We start from the raw sequence: 20,679 nt of genomic DNA on the forward strand, positions 1-20,679 counted from the left end.
GTCAAGCAAGCTTGGGAATCATTTAGCTTTTCAGGTGCCGTTGGGCTGCCAGTTCTAGCAGCCATAACTATGAGGAATACTAGGAGTTGTAAACCATCCACATCTGGAGGGAATGTGATTCTTGGTCCCTGCTTTAAAGGTTTGGCTCGTTTTGCCAAATGGCTTCTTACTTGGGCAGTACACATGGGAAGACACTGCTTGTGTTTCTCATTAATGTCACATACAAAACAAAAGGGAAATCAAAACACTTTATTATATACACATACAAGACAGGTTTGCAGAGTTCCTGACCCCTAAAATAGAACTGACAGTAGCTTATTAAGACCCCACTAATTGGTCTCCCTCACAGCAGGTGGCATCTGTCCCAGCAGCTCTAACAAAGGAAACCCATTACTGAGCTTGTACATGTACACAGAGTTCAAAACCATAATTTGGGTGGGTGTCCTTGCCTTCATTGGGAGATTTCAGAGTGGGTAAGTGTTTATTTCTTGATCATCCTTCAAAGGTATTCAAGAGCCATAAAAAGCAACTCCGTATGATAAATCGAAGAGAATGAAATGAGTGGGTAAGTTTCCATCAATGACTATCAATAGCCACAACTACGATAATCTTGTAATGTCAGCCTCTTCTACTATTGTAAAACGCATAATGCTTTTTTTTCTTATGAAAAAATCCTGTCAGTTTAAGACACTAAAATGGGTTGTTTAAATGTGAGCTCTCTGAATACTGCCAGTGGTCAACAAGCCTAAACTGGAGCCCATATAAATGAAGTGGACTGTAACTGAATATGCATTGAATACCTATACAGTTTTTAACCAAACGACTATTCTCAGTTCATTTATTTGATACTCATTCTTCTTTCCTCTCTCCTCTCATCCCTTCTAAAAGAGCTGATCAATGCAAAGTTTTATGTCAAAGAATAATCTCAATACCTCCTCCTGACTAGAATACAAGATGAGGATTCTTCCTCTTTATATAGTACAGTGTGTCTATTGTATTCTAAGAAATTTAGGAACAACCTCCCTTCCCATACCAAGGGCATTCTGGCTTTCAATTAAGAAATATATGGCAGCTATATTACCCACACTCACTCCTCAAAAAGACTCCCACAGAGCAGCTGGCTTAACATCCATCCTCTCCCTGTTAATCAGGATCTTGTCTGCCTGAAAAGCAAGGCATGAGTTGGGAGGCAGCTGACTCGGCAAGGGGAAGTGTCAGTTAACTGTCTGAATAAGACCACTGTTGTTTGGCACAATCCATTTTCCACATGGCTGTGCTTGTCAGAGGTGGCCCCTGCTCTGAAGAACTAAGATTACCGCACTGTGATTTTCACATCTTTGCTTCCTCGCTGCAGACACCATCTTCCAAATTTTCCTTTAAAATATTTTTTTAAATAATTTTTATTAGATTTCCAAATAAAATTTACAGTGAAAGTGTGAGAACAAAAGGGTTTTTAGAAAAAGAGGTGAAGGAAATATCTTCTTGCATTCAGTCTATATCAACAAACCATCTGTTTTAATTAAATTAGCACCTTCATTTGCATTTCTATCAAATGATTTTTTATCAGGTCCCAATTTGTTTGCCTTTTTGGAATACCATGATTATTTTTTAATAGATAAGTCAATTTATCAATATTCATTATTTCCAAAACCTTATTTAATCAGCAACTTAACTCGGGGGTTTCTTTCTTTTTCCAATACTTGGCATATACTATTCTTGCCACCGTAGTAAGATAGTTAAAAAGGATTTCTTTATTTTTATCATTTTCAATATTAAGCATCCCCAGAAGAAAATATTTAGGGTCCAGCTCAATTTTAATTTGCAACATCTTTTGTAATTTTTGGTGGATTTTCTTCCAATAATTCTTCGCCTTTTTGCAAGTCCATCAGCAGTGGAAAAACGTTCCCACTTGGTCGTCGCATTTCCAGCATTTATTTGAAGTTTTTAAAATAATAATTTGATCATTTTTTTTGGGGGGGGGGGTCAAATACCAGCGATAAAACATTTTAATCCAATTCTCTTTCAGTTCTGTTGCGTAATTTTTAATCTGGAGTTCCAGGGGCTTTTCCCATTCTTCTAGATATTTTTAACAAAACTTTTAGCCCATTTAATCATACTTTCTTTTATTGGTGTCATTTCCGTTTCCCATTCAATTAGTTTTGCATAAATTATGGATATATTTTTTCCCAATTTCATTACCTTGTCCCAGAAACTCTCTTTCTCCTCGAATCCTAAATGTTTATCTTTGTTATAATATTCTTTTAATTGCATGTATTGGAACCATCCAACATTATGGAATTTATGGTTAATCTCCTCCTGGCTTTTCAAAATATATGTCCCATTTTCTTTAGTTAAAATGTCTTTATATCTGGGCCAAATTTCTCCTCCTATTTTTCTCCTCTGACATGCCTCTAATGGGGAGATCCATCTTGGTGTTTTCAAATATAATTTCCTTTTATACTTTTCCCAAATTTTTATAAGTGAGGACTGGATAAAATGATTGCCAAAAAAATTTTCCGTCAGTTTTTTGCCATACCACAAATATGCATGCCAACCTGCCTGTAAGTCTATTCTTTCTAATGTTATGATTTTAGTATTTTCTAGTGTGGACCAATCTTTCACCCATATAAGACCGCATGCATCATGATAAAGTTGAAGATCTGGAAGACCCAGTCCTCCTCTTTTCTTATCGTCTATCATATAGGTTCTTTTAATTCTAGGGTTTTTTTCCCATCCAAATAAATTTGCTAAGGTCCTTATTCCATTTTTTAAATTTTTGTGTATTTCTAATAATCGGGATATTTTGAAATAAGAATAGTATCTTGGGCAAGATAGTCATTTTTATTACCGAAATTCTTCCTAATAATGATAATTTTAGATACTTCCATTTTTCTAAGTCCTTTTTTATTTCTTTCCATGTAAGATCGTAATTATTTTCTAATAGTTGGGAATTTTTTGCTGTTGTTGTTATACCTAGATATTTTATTTTTTTCTAATCTGTATCCCTGATACTTTTATTAGTTCTTCTTGTCTCTTTCTTGTCATATTTTTGGTAGTAACATGGTCTTGTCCGAATTTATCTTTAGTCCCGAAATTTCCCCAAATTCTCTTATTTTAGATACCGTGTTTCCCCGAAAATAAGACAGTGTCTTATATTAATTTTTGCTATCAAAGATGCTCTAGGTCTTATTTTCAAGGGATGTCTTACTTTTCCATGAAGAAGAATTCACATTTATTGTTGAACAAAAAAATGAACATTATATACTGTACAGTAGTTGTCATCATAAACCAGCATAACCAGACAAACTGTGAATCCTATCAAGAACGTCTTGTTACTACCAATATTTCCATGTACAACACTTTATGGTACGTACACTTACCAATCCTGCATGCTCTGGTGTTCTGTTCGGCGGGCATGCTTCCAAACAAAAATTTTGCTAGGTCTTACTTTTGGGGGAGGCCTTATATTTAGCAATTCAGCAAAACCTCTACTAGGTCTTATTTTCTGGGGATGTCTTATTTTAGGGGAAACAGGGTAACCAATGCTGTATTGTTTTTATTGGGTCATCTTGTCGCACCTCAGGCTAAGTTCACCTTGCTATAGATACCCAGTCAGACACACAGGTAGTCTTTTGAGGTTTTTATTAAGCAAAGCAGAATATAAATCAAGCAAGCAATGAAAAGGTAATTCAAAGTTGTAGTGAGAGAGTCAATATGTTCAATAATCCAAAATGCAAGGTCCATCAGTTCAAAGAGCATGGCAAGAGCAATAATCCATAAGGCAAGGTATTAATCCATAGAGTCCAAAGAACAAGGCCCAAGAATCCAAGAACACTGGCAAGGAAACACATCCACATAGATGAAGCGATGAATTGCTCTGATAAAGAGTGATCTGCAAAAGCACACTTTAATAACAACTCAGGAAGGCTTTCCTTTTCCCACAGCTAGATTTTTGTTTGTGCGCTAAACGCTCACTTCTACGAAACTGGGAACCCATCCAAGACAAACGGTCCTCTCTGGATAACTCATTGCTTGTGCTACCGTTATCTTGCACCTGGCCTGGAGCTAAACCATCTCCCTCATTATTTTCCAAAGCTGAAGTTTCTTCCTCTTCATTTCTCAAGGGAAGAATGTCACCCTGACCGTTATCTGTTTCTCCTGGAATCAGCAGTTCATCCTGCTCAAACTGAAACTGCATCTCTGAGCTGGCTTCAGCCTCAGACTGCTGCTCTTGAATCCCAAAACCAGAATCCCCTTCATCTTCATCCTGAATCTGGCCAGCCTGTGGCTGGGATACAATACATCTATTATGCAAATGAGATCATCAGCAAAGGCCCTAAATTTATAATTATATTTTTTATTTTTACTCCTTTCAATTTGGGATCTTCTCTGATATTATTTAAGAGGATTTCCAGTGAAAAGATGAACAGCAGAGGGGACAATGGGCAGCCTTGTCTAGTTCCTTTACATATTTTGAAATTTTTTGATTCCAATGAATTTATTATGATTTTTGCTTCTTGTTTATCATAAATTTGATTAATCGCACTTGTAAACCTATATCCCATGTCTAATTCCCTAATTAATAATTTTAAAAAATCCCAATTTAGGTTGTCAAAAGCTTTTTCCATATCAATAGTGAGTAAAGCCAATTCATCTTTCTTTGTAAATTCATAATATTCAATTATATTTATAATTTCGTTCACATTGTCTTTCATTTGCCTTTTTGGTAAAAAGCCCGTTTGCTCCTCTTGTATCCAATCCCTCAGGAATTCTTTCATTCCTTCAGCCAGGATATTTGTAAAGATTTTATAGTCCAAATTTAATAAAGATATTGGCCTGTAATTTTTGACATTTTTGGAATCTTGTCCTTCTTTTGGAATCAAAGTTATTGTTGCGTGGCGCCATGAGTCTGGGTTTTTTTGGTTTTCTAAGATTTTGTTCATAATTTTTTTTCCTTTAAAATATTAACCCCATAGAGTAAGTTAGGAAAAGTCTTCAAGAACCAATTCTTCATCTACCTATGCATATGTGTATAAAAGATGAACATGTGAACTGCCTCCAGTGAAATATATATACAACTTGGAAAAGGTGGCTTGGCTTCTTTTAAACTAAAATTTCCTGGATACCTTAGCCAGCAGGGTTCTGGTACTGAATTAATAAACCATGCCAACTATATTGTCATTTCACATGTTCAAGTCACTACTGAATGTTGCACCTTAAGCCCCACTTTTATCAATCCTTTTGTTTTGCTTCTCCTGATAATTGCAGTTCTTCCCGGTTTCCAAAGACTCTTGACAAGCAACAGCAGAGTAATTCATAATGCTTGAATGCAGAAGATTAATAGCCTGGACCACAAAGAGATGAAGACTGAAGCATAAACCAAACAAGCTAATGTGGAGATGTAAGAAATACTTGCATCTTCTGGGAAGAAAAAAATAATCACATGAGCAGGAAAGGTACTATGGCATTGGCTTGACTAAACCTGCTTTTTCCCAAATATTCTCTTACCTGTCTAACTCTCTAAGTATTTGGGCCTAATTCTGGGCAAAAGATAAGATGATGCCTGAATCTAAGAATCTTTGGATGGTACTGGACTATGACTGCCATGGGTTAGGGATGACAGGTCTTCTTGTCCTTTGCTTCAGGAATCATACTTATTCTGCATTACTCTATGATTAGCAGCAATATAATGTAGATGTGTGTTGATGATAGGATCAGGCACAGATATATTATATTTTTGTTGATATGCGCCTTTATTTTCTGATTTACGGTGAACCTAGAGAAGGGGTCTACAAACTAAGGCCCATGGGCTGGATGCAGCTCTCCAAGGTCATTTACCCGACCCTCACCCTAAACTTTAGACTTAGGGTTGCCCTAAGTTTGAAATGACTTGAAGGCACACAACAATAATCCTAATTACTTTGAATATCTCATAAGCCAAAAGCAGCTCCACATTTACCATGGAAATACTGGTGGGTTTGTATTGATTACAATTGTTCTTCATTTTAAATATTGTATTGTTCTTTCATTTTTTAAACTAAAAATAAGATATGTGCAGTATGCATAGGAATTCGTTTATGTTTTTTTCAAACTATAATCCAGCCTTTCAACAGTCTGCGGGACCATGAACTGGTCCTCTGCTTAAAAGGTGTGAGGGCTCCTGCTCTAGAGCAAATCTACTATGGGGTTTTCTTGGCAAGATCTGTTCAAAGGGAGTTTACTTATGCTTTCCTCTAAGGCTGAGAGAGTAACTTGCCCAAAGTCAACCAGCAGGCTTACACAGCTGGGGGATTTCTGTGAGAAATGCGCTGGTCTAACATACATGTCAAAATTATTTAATATCCTTACCATCACACAAAACATAAAACACACACACATATAAAACTGGCACCTTTTTCATAGGGAAATCCACATTCAAATTGCCAATTACTAATTTATTTAGCACTGAATTATTTGAAATATTAGAAAACTATCAAAGCTGCAATCAGCATTTTGTATAGATTAGGGCCAGGGTAAAGATCCCTTGGCCCTCCAGATTCTTTGGACTACAATTTCCATAATTCTTTGGGATTGGCAATTCCTGCTGGGATGTTAGAAGTTCATAACGTCAAGAAAGTCAAAAACTGTGCAGATGTTTCTTCACCCAAGCAGTCCACCCTTCTCTGTTTCTAAGAAGATGATGTTCTTCCCACTTAACAATTTTAATCCCAAAACAAGGAATTATGAATTTCAGCAGCTGACTGGGGACAGGAAGCCATTTGTGCACATGCATTTGCAAATTAGGAAGAGATATGAAGCTCTCATCTTAATAATCATGCACCAAGGAGAGATGTTACAGCAACATTTTAGGTCACCAGATGGTAAGCTAAATTCTCATACACAAAGCATACATAAGAACGAGACGAGTGTGCTTGGGAAGCTGTATATTTTCTTCCTGACTCAGCTGCTCACTTAGCATGCAATGCTTTTTACTTTATTACTACCAGCCCACACTATAACCTTAGGTTAGTAATCTGCAAATGGGAACAACAGTATTAAAGCTTCCTCCTATGTGAAATCATGTTCAGTCAATTGAATGCAGAACAAAGTATGCTATGCTTTTAGGATGAAGTGCGTAAGTAGGGAGTTTTGTATACCTGCATGATTAATTTCCACACACAAAAAAGTAGGGACAACATACTTCTGTGCTGCAAACAAGGCTTCTCCTATATTTTATCAGGTCCTTATCATCTATGCACTTTAATTCATCTTTATTCTTGCATAGCTGCCTCCGTTTCTTTACCTGTGTAGACAATAGAATTATGTCTGGTGGTTGACTAATATTATTAACTATTATAACATTCTCGTTTTATATTGTATTACTGTTTTTATGTTTTTATACTGTGAATTGTGTTTATGATTTTTATTTTCTTCAGTTATGTTTGGGCTTTTGCCCCCTGTAAGCTGCCTCGAGTCCCCACGGGGAGCTGGTGGCAGGGTATAAATGAAGTATTATTATTATTATTATTATTATTGAAAATGATAATAAGAGCAGGCAGTGCTACCTCACAACAATCCATTGCATGAGGCAAACAAGGTGGTGCTCCAATGTTTCATTTACAGAAAGTGACTAGAAAAGCTGATTTAAGGATCCTATTCACAAGACACTGTTGGCTACATCTATACCAGTCACATGGAACTTCAGCAGCAGCATAACACTCCTGATACTATAAACAAAACCTATTCAGCAAACAAGAACTGGTATCCTTTATTATCAAAGACTGAAGTGCTGAAGGAAATTATATGACCTAGAGATCATGCCTGCAGGTTACAATTTTCCCCTTCTTCTACCAGATCCCTATGGCTGATCAGAAAATTTACCACCCTTTGAAGAGACTGCACCATCTCTGAAGCTAGATGCAGGAGAGAATATGTAAACTGTCTCCACTAAAATCTGAGGCAAAATATAAACTTAAAGAATAGGTTCCTCCCACCACAAATTGTGTTCTAAACTATAAACGGAAGGGAAGACAGCTACAATATTTATTTTGTATTACTGTAGTTTGACCAGAGCTTGGGATAAGAGAAATGTATTTTTTTAATGCCATACATTCTACACTAAGGCAGTTTAGCAGCATACAACATCTTTCTAGACAGGGAGGAATTTTCTTGTGGATTCAGAGGAGTATTCTTTAAGTACTCAGAAGAAGGAAAATTTAATCTTCCCTTTCACTGCCTGTTAATGTGATCGAACACTCATACCGAGGACAGGAAAAAGTGCAGTACTTCCGAAGTGGTCAAAATACTCTAGTTTCTATATATATAAGGACAATCACTCTTTCAAAAAAAATCCTCAATTTTATAAAGTCTGAGCTATAATGTATTATATTTCTGAGTAAGGAAAACCATTTAAGGAATGAGAGAATGCACATCCATCATTTTGCGACTGCTAAAACTTGGAAGGGTGATTGCATGGGTGAATGGCCTATCAAAGCCAAAACAATATAGAAGTTTTGTAGAGAGCCTTCTTCCTGTGCATTCAGTTCTTTCTGGTCACTTGTTTTCAATACAGTATTGGGGCATTCTTTTTTGTGCATTTTGCTACTTTGTAGTTACTTTATGTGCAAAAATGTTGCTAAATACACTATCATCAAGTGATCATTGTGTATGCCCAGGCCAATCCTTAGCTGTCAGTCTGTGAAGATGGATAACATAAATTTTATGGGAAAAGCAGCCTGTGAATCTCAATAAACTCTAGAAACAACAACTCATCTGCCTCCTTCTATTTATTTGTACTCTGTTTTTCTCACTGGATTGAAACTCAAAGCAGTCTCTATAATAAACATTTTAGATGAGAAGTTAGCATGTGCATCCAAACCATGCCTTTCATGATGCATTCCGGTTTTTGGGAACATGGAAACAACTTTATACTCCGTCACAGACCACCAGCCTATCTAATCTAGTTTCGCTGATACAGACTGTCAGTGTCTCGCCATCATTTCAGGAAGAATTCTGTTACGATTCTACCAGATATTTTAATTATTGAACCCAGGACCTTCTGTATGCAAATCATTTGCTCATCACTTTTTTTGCCATTCTGCACTCAGTGATGAAATTAAACAGACTTTCTTGTCTCCTGCAATAAACCCCTGGGGTTTCTGCAGAACTGACAGCTGAGCTCACAGTATCTAAAAATCACAAGCACTGGGTATTTCCTTGATGAGATATTATAAATCATGTCTGACACAGATTAAAAAGAAGCCATGAGGCATGCAATATCATTAAGCTCAGGACACCCAAATCTTTCTCCAGGCCCTTCCTTGGCCTTCAGAAGTAGTTAAATGGTCACTTCCCCAACTAAACAGACATCTGGATAGCAGTAGCCCACCCCTCTTTCCAAATCTTCATGATTAAGAGACCAACCATTCTGGATTTTCTTTTCTACTATCCAATCGCTCACTACTACGAAGAACAGAATATTTTTAAAACAGGCATTTTTTGCTTACTGTACATACTCATGTATAAATCTAGAAATTTTAGTCAACATTTTGACTCAAAAACTCTGGCCTGACTTATTAATGGATCAATGCGAGTATTATATCAAAAAAAGAAATATCTCCTTTTATGAGTAGACTAAAGAAAGGCAAGAGCTTATTTTGTCATGCAAGATCCTAAAACAAGCACTGACACACACACACACACACACTTTCTGTCATGGTGCTACTTGTGGCCTTTTTAAGTGCATGGATGGGGAAATGGTGGCAATGGCTACCCCTGAAGTGCTTCTGCCACTTTACCCTTTCTACAGAATGACCATCAGCACTTATCTGTTGGTCATGCCAAAATACATAATTCATACCCAAAAACCTGCCATTGACTTAAATATAAGATTGACTTACACAAGACAATATATTGTAATTCTTTTTCCATTTATTTTCTTTAACAAGTATTTGGTTTAGATATGGGAACAAATGAAATAGCAAAACTGCATTCCCCTTCTGGAAGTAAAATAAATCAAATCTACCATTAGAAGCAAATATAAGCATCTGCACTGAAATTCCTTTCTCTCAAACGAAGCTGACTCAAACCATTTCAGTGTAGATATACATCATAATTCTGTACATGGCTTCTCAGTAGTAAGTTTCATCAAACTGAACAGGATTTACAGCAATGAAAATAAATATAAAACTGCAACTGAAGCATCTTTTTGAATGTTACATTTTTGGCAGGCCATTATACAAGGATTTCCAACAAAGATTTCAACAAATAAACAAGATGGGAAGATGCCAGGAAGCAGCACATCTTTATACTGCAGTGTCTGCCACCCAACACGAATTCTGTGGACATCGATCGACTCAAATGGCAACTAAACAATCAGCTTGCTCAAAAAAGCCTTGGCACATGCCTGGTCCAGCCTAGTCAAGCCTAGTCCTTTTACGAACTTACTCAGAAGGGGGGGAGGGGGGTCACTCTGGATACCAGTCAAATACAGCCTCCTCCTGCAACCAGCCAAAAGAAGCTCTGCAAAGCAAATTGTCTAAATGGGACCATTCTTCCTTCAAACAATGTGTGGCAAATGACAGAAAAGTAATAAATCTCAGTATTCTGACACTTGCTTTGAAGATCCAATGGGGTGGGACAAAATGAGATCAGGAGACTGGGCTGGTCAGCTGATCTCTGCTTTCCAGGGCTAAACTGGGTTTTGTTTAAAAGTGGAAAATGTAGCAGGTGGCCTACAAAATCCAGCCTGCAAAATCATCTATTCTTCAGAATTAGTTTTTTTTAAGGCAATGTATGTCGTGACTTTGAAGTTTCAAGAGATTTGCAGATTTACCAAACCCTTGAAGGTTACTAGCCAAAAAGTGGTACACTGAAGTGGATAAACTTTTTACCGTATTGTGAGGGCACAGATCTATGGATTCTGGGAGATGTAGCCCAAAAAATGTATTTCCAAACACCAGCAACACCTCCAACCTCTCTGACTGAACATTTTAAAGGCTCCTCTCCTAAACCTACAAGCCCCAGAATTCTGCAGGAGACAACTTCAACATAAAACAGTGTTAACTCAACGTGTGCCTCTCCCTTGCAGTCCTATACCTTAGTCCCAGAATTCATTTGGAAGCAGTTCCCTGCTCTCTCATTGGTCTGTCCTTGAAGACTGCCCAAAAACATAGCTGGCTACAGAGTGTAGCTGCTTCTTTTTTGACACGCAATGGACCTAGATGATCACAGAATATCTGGTCCTTTCCTCAGAGCTGCACTGTGTGCCCCTGCTTGCTTCTGGAAAGTTTGAGCTTAGTGAGCCTGATGGAAAAAGATTTTTTACATAGCAGTCCCATTCTCCTGACATTATCATCCGAGGAAATGTTTCTAGCAACTTATGGTGGAGCTTCTCTGGTGTGTGTTGTCTATGATGTGAATGCAAAGGTGGAAGGCCTTCTGCAAAGGAAACCTAGGAAACCACTTCCTTGCTGAGTTTTAGGAAACTGGTAAAATATGACAATTCCATGAAGGACTGATGATTGAGGCTGCCCCTATTTTGGATTATAGTAGTGGTCTACATTTTGTAGTGCAATCTGATTCTTGTCAATTTAGTTGTAGCCCTCTGCTCCTATGTAAACATGGTTGCAGCTTTATTTTTTAATTTTGAAGAAATCGTCTAATTTCATGGTGGTTGTTCCTGTGTTTGTCCATTGATCAAGGAAGCATATGGTTGCTGGCATGTGACTAGGAAGGCAGAGTTGCCATTTACCTTCCAGGTTTCTGCCAGGAATGGCCATGAAATAACCATACCAGCATGCTGTGGATCTTGAAAGCTGCTTTCCAAGGATACCATTAAGTTTCACAAACACACGTAGCACCCCGGTCAACGCATGGTAATAGGCAGGGTACAGGACAATGGACCTGAAGGGAAATGAGAGAAAGACCACTGGAGACAAGCACAGCGCACAAAGTCTTGTACACTGAAGATCACTGGAACAGGTTAGATTGGCTATTTTTGATAGTAGGAAGAGGTGAAAACTGGGACTCTCAGGAATCCCATTTCTATGCCAAATTTAATTTCACACAACAGCCTTGTTCACGTCATACACCCCTCCAACATTCCAAAGATAAAAACCTGGACCAACACACCTGCTGCAGTCCAAGGTGTGGGAGATGCTCTCCAAGCAGCTTATTAACACTGTTGCTGTATCTACTGGGAACCTGTGTCTGCTGCCATCTTCTTCTTGTCCTTCTCCCTCCAAGCCCCATTCAAGGACTAGATGTGGAGCTGGGCTGGAGCAACTGTGTCACCAGCTCAGCTGATTCCCCCGCAATGGAGGATAAGGCACTCTTATTTGGCATAGTCAAATGGAAGTATGGTTCTTTAAGGGTTAAGTGGCGGATGCAGTGACAATGTTGGTAAAAACAAGTTGGAGGGGATAACTTGTCCCTCTATCTGGCCTAGCTGAGCCTCCATGAACCATGAACCATGCAGAGCAGTGTAACAGCAGTACAAAAACGTCAAGAGCAACCAAGCTGGCTACTCATGCACTGAACTATTTAAACATAATCCATGGAATTTAACAAAACCCAATTTTCTTATTCTAATGATTATATAAAAGATGACATTTGGGGCTCTAAAAAGCATTTGAGGCTTCTCATACTCTGGGCCTCTTAGTCTGTGAATAAATCTAGTATTGGCCTTGCCTGTGAAGTAAAGTTTACCGGACAGTAAGGCTAAGAGACAAGAGACGCTTGTCTGCAACACAATAAGGCAACATTCCATGGATATCTTCAGACACAGACAATAAACAGGCAATAAAATGAGGTAATCTTCCATGCAGAGCCAGAGCTAAATGTGGTTATAGTAAGGCACCTTTAGATAGCATTAAATAAACAGGCTGATATGAAATAGCAAAGAAAAAGATGTCAACCAGCCACCCTTGCCACAGAGAAAGAAAGGCCATTCTTTCTCACCTAGGAAACTCATGCCACAAGACTAGTAATGCTTCAACAGAGCATACTGTCAGAATCACTGTTTGTTAAAGTCAGCTCTCCTGTAAGTTTCCAGCTGCAAAAGCCTGCTAGTGTCCTGCATCCCTAGCTTGCAAGGAAGGAGTACTGAAAAGCCCATCTGGCTCACAGTGGCAACATTAGCAAGGATCTCCTGATCAGCAGGGCTGCTTACAGCAAGTTCTTTGTCATGCCAGTGTTTCCCCTGGGAAATTATAGAAAGGTGCCTGGAGGCATAAACGGGCAAAGGCAGAAAGCTAGAGGTAGGTGTGTGTGTGTGGGGGGGGGGGGGGTAAATAATCACCAGCTCCAAGGACAAATTAGGAAAGAAATTGACAATGGAGGTCCTCCCACACAGGCTTTGGAGGTTTGTTTAAAGATAAAATAACTTCCATTCACTTCACAAAGCAAATGTGGTGTTTCTCTTAGGGAAATATTACTGTCAACTCTCCAGAGTAAGAAGTATATGAAGAAGAAACAAAAAATTAGTGTAAATGCAGTACTCATTTGAGAAGCCCAAACCTCGGGAACATAAGAGAATAAAAATGTTTCATTTCCTATACGATGGGTTTTCCACAATATTGATATTTCTGACTACAGTATTTTGAAAATGAATCAAAGAAAACAATTACAAATAATTTGCTTTTATATAGCATCTTTTGTGAATTCAATTTCAAATACATTATCTCAGTTATCATTACAACATAGATAAGCAATTAGTGATCCTCCAGATACTTTCTGTCTGCAGCTTCCATTAACCACACAGCACAGACAGTAATAAAGAATTATGGGACCTGTAATCCAACAGTATCCAGGGGGCTACTGATTACTCAGTTTTGTCCTACTTTCCTGCAAGTCAACACGACCTATTATCCCTCTGTTACGGAAGGGAAGTTAGGAAGCAACAGATGTATATGAAACAGCAGTGAACACAGAAGCCAGATAAAATAGTGACCTCAATGGGATTAGATCATCTTAAAGTATCCTGACTTGGCTCCTAACCAAGCCTTATTATATCTTCTCTAACAGCAGACTGAAGTGGTTGCGTTTAAGGGCTGAGTTTGGATGCCATGGAAGGACAGCAAATTGCTAGCTGTTTTGTTATTGTTTTCTAAACTAGGGAGAGAGCACAGGCATTTGTGAGATTTTCTGCCCACACATTGGTTTGAGTACCACACACCCAATAGGACACAATTTGTTGCGGTTTACGCAGAATATAGTCCATCAAAGACAAAATAGCTTCACACAGATGAAATAGGCAACATAAATTTACTCTTCTTCAGCACAGTCAAAACATAAACTTGTAGCATTGCATCAAAATAAATCCTTCAGCGTAACAAAACTTACAATAGTCCTTTTATGCATCACATAAACACAGAGAACATGACTTCTCCAACTCCCATAATCCCCAGAGAGTGAGCAAGGGAGAGAGCACCATGTGTCTCAAAACACACCCAGTTACACCCCACTGGGTGTGGCCCAAACTTATTGGCCTTAATGAGCACCTGCATATAATGACTATCAGAATGGGGTTTTTCCTTAACACATATATTTTACTCCAACCTTGGTGATGATCCTTGCAAAACTCACCCTGGTTTCTTTATACCTTAACACAGTTTGCTTCTCTGCTCAGGCTTCAAATGTCTAACATTCAGCCCTAGTAAACTTGTGTATAAGTAAATCATGTCATAGCAGTAGTGAAGTTTTTATCCCAGAGCTTGGAAAGATTAGTTTTTTAGATTCCGTTCCCCAGTCAGCATAACCAGTATCTCCTCATCAAACTTAAAGAGCATTTCTTGGCAGCACCCAGAAGGATTGGTGTATTACGTTGTACCAAAATGAACATAGCATTTTGTGTCACCTGAGAGATTAAATATGCTGACTGTAAGGACAAGAAAATGTGTGGAAGACAGAATGGAATAACAGTTGACTGGCTGGATAGCTGACAAACTGAACAGAACTACTAAATACAACTTTTTTGTTGCAAACTATGGAACTTTGTCAGAACTCAACTGGAGATGAGAATATGGTTATAGTGCCAATCTCAAAAATGTAAGAAAATAAAATAATGAAAAAGTACAGAAGGCATTTCCTTTACCATAGTACCAACATCAATTCATCTGAAAATGTGAAAAGGCATTCACAGCTACGGATTTTAATCTCACAAGGGGCTTGAGTCCCAACAAACTTCATTTTACAAATTAAGTATCTGAGCACAACATTATTCTCAAAGCAGAGCCTGAATTTCCGGGATTTATGTTGTGACCCATACCAAATGATTCTTACAGTTAAAGAGCCTAAACAATAAGATATTTTTGCTCCTCATTCAAAAAGGAAATTTAACAAAAAGCTTATCTAGCCAAATTGGAGAGAGGAAGAAGGAAAGGAAGGGAATTTAGAAAGAAAGAAAAAGAAAGGTGTGGGAGGTTTTTTGTATTTATAATAATAATAATAATAATAATAATAATAATAATAATAATAATAATAACTTTATTTTTATACCCCGCCTCTATCTCCCCGGAGGGGACTCAGGGCGGCTTACATGGGGCCAAGCCCGAATAAAAACAGTAGCAGTATAAAACACAGCAATAGACAACAACTTGCACAATTAAAAAAAAATTAAACATTATTTAGAAGCATCTTTCAGGCAAGTCTAGAGTAGAGATGAGATACATTTTCTCTCTGGAGTTTTTTAGTTGGGACAAGCAAAAGTCTAACTTGCTGTCAGGAAGTAAGAGGCAGCTGAGAACCAGTGTTCTGGCAGGATTGCTTACTTAGGATTGCTCACTTATTTTTAATCAGAAACAATCTTAGGCTGCATATGGAGGACAGATGATTTATTTTCCCTCCATGCCATGAAACTGAGGAAGAGCTGAGGAAGGGCTTATCACCAAGGTGCAAGAAGAAAGTGCAAAAGCTGGGTTGAAGTTAAACATCAAGAAAACCAAGATCATGGCAACTACACCTATTGATAACTGGCAAATAGAAGGAGAAAACGTGGAGGCAGTGACAGACTTTATATTTCTAGGTACGAAGATCACTGCAAATGCAGACTGCAGCCAGGAAATCAGAAGACGTTTACTTCTTGGGAGGAGAGCAATGGCCAACCTTGATAAAATAGTGAAGAGCAGAGACATCACACTGCCAATGAAGGTCTGCATAGTCAAAGCAATGGTATTCCCCATAGTAACCTATGGTTGCGAGAGCTGGACCATAAGGAAGGCTGAGCGAAGGATACGCTTTTGAACTCTGGTGCTGGAGGAAAATCCTGAGAGTGCCTTGGACCGCAAGAAGATCCAACCAGTCCATCCTCCAGGAAATAATGCCCTACTGCTCACTGGAAGGAAAGATATTAGAGGCAAAGTTGAAGTATTTTGGCCACATCATGAGGAGACAGGAAAGCTTGGAAAAGATCACAATGCTGGGGGAAATGGAAAGTAAAAGGAAATAGGTGACACCACAATGTCTTGCATGACTACTGGAAACCATAAGACTGCAGCAGGAAATGCCATTTGTCATTTGGGAAGAAAGGACCATCCAAAAGGGTTTCATTTGTGCACCATGGAAATTTAGGCCAAAAACGTCAGCATAAGCAAAACTTATCAATAGCTGTACTTAACAGAAGTTCTGAAGAATTCCATCAATGAAAAAAATTATCATCATAATTGAGCATAACTTTTCATTGGCAATCTGAACATCTCCTTTCTGAATTGATATTTGTGAGCGCCTGGGTGAATGGGACCAAAGGGAGGAAAGAAGAAGAAAAGGAGGAGTCTGACATATTTTATAGCTTTACTTGTGGATGATAGATCAGGAAGTCCCAAGAGAAAGCCAAGGCAGAACCCAGGCTGACACCAGGTCCCTAAGAAGCCCAGAAGTCCCCCGCCCTTTCCCCCTCTCTCTCCCTCTCCAAGGTCTGCAGAAATTTATTTATTTATTGTACTTTTATATATTTATTTATTTACAGCATTTCTACCCTGCCTTTCTCACCCGAGGGGCCTCAAGGCGGCTTACAAAATCTGGCAAAATCAATGCCAATAACAAAATAAAATAAAACGTAACACATTTAAAACAGTTAAGCATTACTTAAAAAAAACAGTATACAAGTTTAAAACATAAATACTTAAATCCATTCATCCAGGAACCTTGCGCATAAACCCTAATTCGGACCGTGTCGAGTCATAGAGCTTATTCATTAAATGCTTGCACACACAACCATGTTTTTAAGTTCTTCCTGAAGCCCAAAAGAGACCGGGCCTGCCAAATATTGCTAGAGAGGGTGTTCCACAGCCGAGGAATCACCATTGAGAAGGCCCAGTCTCTCGTTCCCACCAGTCGTGCTTGCGAGGCAGGTGGAACCGAGAGCAGGGCCTCCCCGGACGATCTTAAAGTTCTTAATGGCTCATAGGAGGAGATATGTTCAGACAGGTAAGTAGGACCAGAACTTATATACTGCTTTTCTCACCCCTGGGGAGACTCAAAGTGGTTTACAACATAATAGCAAAATTCAATGTCTAACAAACAGGTAAACCAAATCAAACATCTAAACAAGGAACATATAACTATACATTAAAATCAATAAAACCATTAAACATAAGATAGTAAAGGTGAAGGTTTTCCCCTGATGTTAAGTCTAGTTGTATCCGACTCTGGGGGTTGGTACTCATCCCCATTTGTAAGCTGAAGAGCTGGTGTTATCCGTAGACACCACCAAGTTCATGTGGCTGGCATAACTACATGGAGCACCGTTACCTTCCCACTGAAGTGGTACCTATTGATCTACTCACATTTTAATGTTTTCAAACTGCTAGGTTGGCAGAAGCTGGCACTAACAGCAGGAGCTCACCCCGCTCCCTGGATTCAAACCTTTCAGTCTGCAAGTTCAGCAGCTCAGTGGTTTAACCTGCTCCACCACCAGGGGCTCCATAAACATAAGATATAAGCAACATTTAGACATCAAGAGAAAGAATTAAAACACCTTATTTATTTATTTATTATCCCGACTTTCTCTACCCCGGAAGGGACTCAAGGCGGCTTTCAAATCCGGCAAAAATTCAATGCCACACGGGTAAACAATAAAACACATTTCATCAAAATATAAACAATCTAAACACATCAATCAATTAAACAGATAAAAACCAAATAAAATGCTGAGTCATGATCTCATGCCCAAACCGTTTTCCAAAATCCATAGTCCATTATTCAATTGTCATTCCATAGTTTCCTATTCACCAAATACCTGTGAGAAAAGGCAGGTTTTAAGTTTGTTTCTAAACACCAGCGCGGATGGGGCCTGCCTGATGTCACTGGGGAGGGTGTTCCACAGCCAAGGGGCCACCACTGAGAAGGCCCTGTCTCTTGTCCCAACCAATCGCGCTCGCTTTGAGAGAGCAATGCCTCCCCAGCCGATCTTAAAGCTCTTATAGACTCAGAGAGGGAGACGCGTTCAGCCAGGTAAGTTGGCCCAGAACCGTATAGTGCAGGCATGGGCAAACTTCAGCCCTCCAGGTGTTTTGGACTTCCTACATACATATGTATGTACAGTAGAGTCTCGCTTATCCAAACATAAATGGGTTGGCAGAACACTGAATAAGCAAAAATGTTGGATAAAAAGGAGGGATTAAGGAAAAGCCTATTAAATGTCAAATTATGTTATGGTTTTACTAATTAAGCACCAAAACATTATGTTTCACAACAAGTCTGCCACCTGTTTGGGAGCGTGGCTGCATTTGCACTGTTGCTGAGCGTGTTGGTCTGCTGCATGTTGCTGCCTAGAGAAAAAGCTTTGGATCTGGGTGGGAGGCAGACTGCGTTGGATAATACAGAATGTTGGATAACTGAAGGTTGGATAAGCGAGACTCTACTGTATGTTTGTATGTGTTAGCTTTCTGATTGGCTGCCACTTCCACAGGCCACTGCAACCTCCACGAATTACTGACCTGTACCAAACTTGGCACACTTAACCCCCATGACCCACTTTAAGTCCTGGTGCGGTTTGGGGGAGGATGGACCACGAATAATGGGATTTTCAGTATTTTCAAACACTTTGTCTCCCACAGACCACTGTTACTCTAACCAATGACGGATCAGGACCACACTTGGCACACATACCCCCATGACCCACTTCACATCCCGGTGCGACTGTTAGGAATTATAACATTCTAGTGCCTGTTCGGAATTGTGGGAGTTGAAGTCCAAAACACCTGGAGGGCCGAGGTTTGCCCATGCCTGGTATAGGGTTTAAAATCACATGATCCAATATCGTGGTCTGGGGCCATTTCAATTTTCTGAATGCCAAGAGGAGAGAGTTCCAGAGCAGAGGCGCCACCACAGAGAAGGCCCTGTCTCTCGACCCCACCAGTGGGACCAAAAGCAGGGCCCTCCCAGAAAGTCTTAACCCCAAATAAGTCACTAAATCTGCAGAGGGGGGCTCTCGGGGACGTCCTTACCTTGCTCTCCTCCTCATCGTCGTCGTCCTCGTCGTCGTCCTCTTCCTCCTCCTCCTGTTGCTCCCTTTCCACGGCCAACGAAGCAGCACCGACGACAGAGGTCCCTGCCGCCTCCATCCTGAGAGGCTTGGCCGCCTCTTCTTCCTCCCGCTCGGCCTGGGCCTGAGGGGGCCTGGCGGGCGTCGTCGTCGAGGGCTGGGGCTCCTCTTGGGCAGTCCTCTCCGCAGCCGCCTCTTCCTTTGCCCGCTCCCGGGTCTCCCTTTCTTCTTCCCCTCCTGCTTCCTCCTCTTTCTCTTCGGCCCCGAGGTTCTCCACAGGGACGCTTCTTCTCTCTATTCCCCGCTCCTCCTCCTCCTCCTCCTTCCCTTTCTCCTCGGGAATCCCTTCTCCTCCGGCGAGGCGGTCGACCTCAGCATCAGCCACGGCTTCTCGGGGCTTCTCCTCCGCCCTCTCCTCCTCCTCCTTCGCTCCCGAGGAGCGCAGCTTCACGAAGACGGAGGCGAGGAGCACCGCCAGAACGGTGAAGAGCAGCGGGAGGGCGAAGGACCAGTCCACCGCCAGGGCGTCCATCCCGGCAGGCGAGGGCTGACTAAGGGAGAGGCGCTCGTTGCCCTCCTGCCTGCCTGCCTGCCTGCCTTCCTTCTTCTCCCGGTACCCCGCCGCAACTGAATGGCTCCCGCGCTCTCCCTCGCAGCCGCAGTCCCGCCTCGCTCTCTCTGAAGCGGCTTTCACAACACGCGCGTCACAGGCCCCGCCTCTCGCAGGCCCCGCACGCCGCCGCCTGAGGAAAAGTTCTGGCCTCTTCAACCGAGGGAGGCGCCACTTAGGCCTAGCAAAGCCGCCCAGGGCTACAGAACTGAGGGGCCCTCAGGACTTTAGATGGAGAAGAGCTTCGCAGGCCTGCGTTCTGGGTTGGTTTTTACATACACATATATGTACATAACTATTACTATAAAACAGGCATGGGCCAGCTTCGGCCCTCCCTCGAGGAGTTTTGGACTTCAACTCCCGCCATTCCTAACAGCCTCAGGCCCCTTCCTTTCCCCCCCTCAGCCGCTTAAGCGCTTAAGGGGCCTGGAGCTGTTAGGAATGGCGGGAGTTGAAGTCCAAAACTCATCAAGGGAGAGCCCAAGCTGGCCCATGCCTGTTATAGAAGCATCCCAGAATACAGGCCTGCAGAAGTGAACTTAGGATACAGTTGTAATGTGTTTAAAAACACAAAAGTTAAAAACTTGGCATTATACTAAATGTGCTT

At 40.4% G+C, this 20,679-nt stretch overlaps 1 protein-coding gene across 1 annotated transcript in view; it reads right to left on the reverse strand.

The window, feature by feature from the left end:
* The window catches only part of mxra7 (matrix remodeling associated 7), a 74,551-nt gene extending 54,262 nt beyond the window's left edge, over positions 1-20,289 (reverse strand). Inside the window, exon 1 of the mRNA XM_008104362.3 lies at positions 19,425-20,289. Within this exon, the coding sequence (XP_008102569.2) occupies positions 19,425-19,994 (570 nt within the window). The 5' untranslated portion in view covers positions 19,995-20,289. The remainder of the gene's footprint in view (positions 1-19,424) is intronic.
* Between the last annotated feature and the right edge of the window lie 390 nt (positions 20,290-20,679).

The sequence above is a fragment of the Anolis carolinensis genome, chromosome 2, assembly GCF_035594765.1.
Source record: "Anolis carolinensis isolate JA03-04 chromosome 2, rAnoCar3.1.pri, whole genome shotgun sequence".
NCBI classification, from domain to species: Eukaryota; Metazoa; Chordata; class Lepidosauria; order Squamata; family Dactyloidae; genus Anolis; species Anolis carolinensis.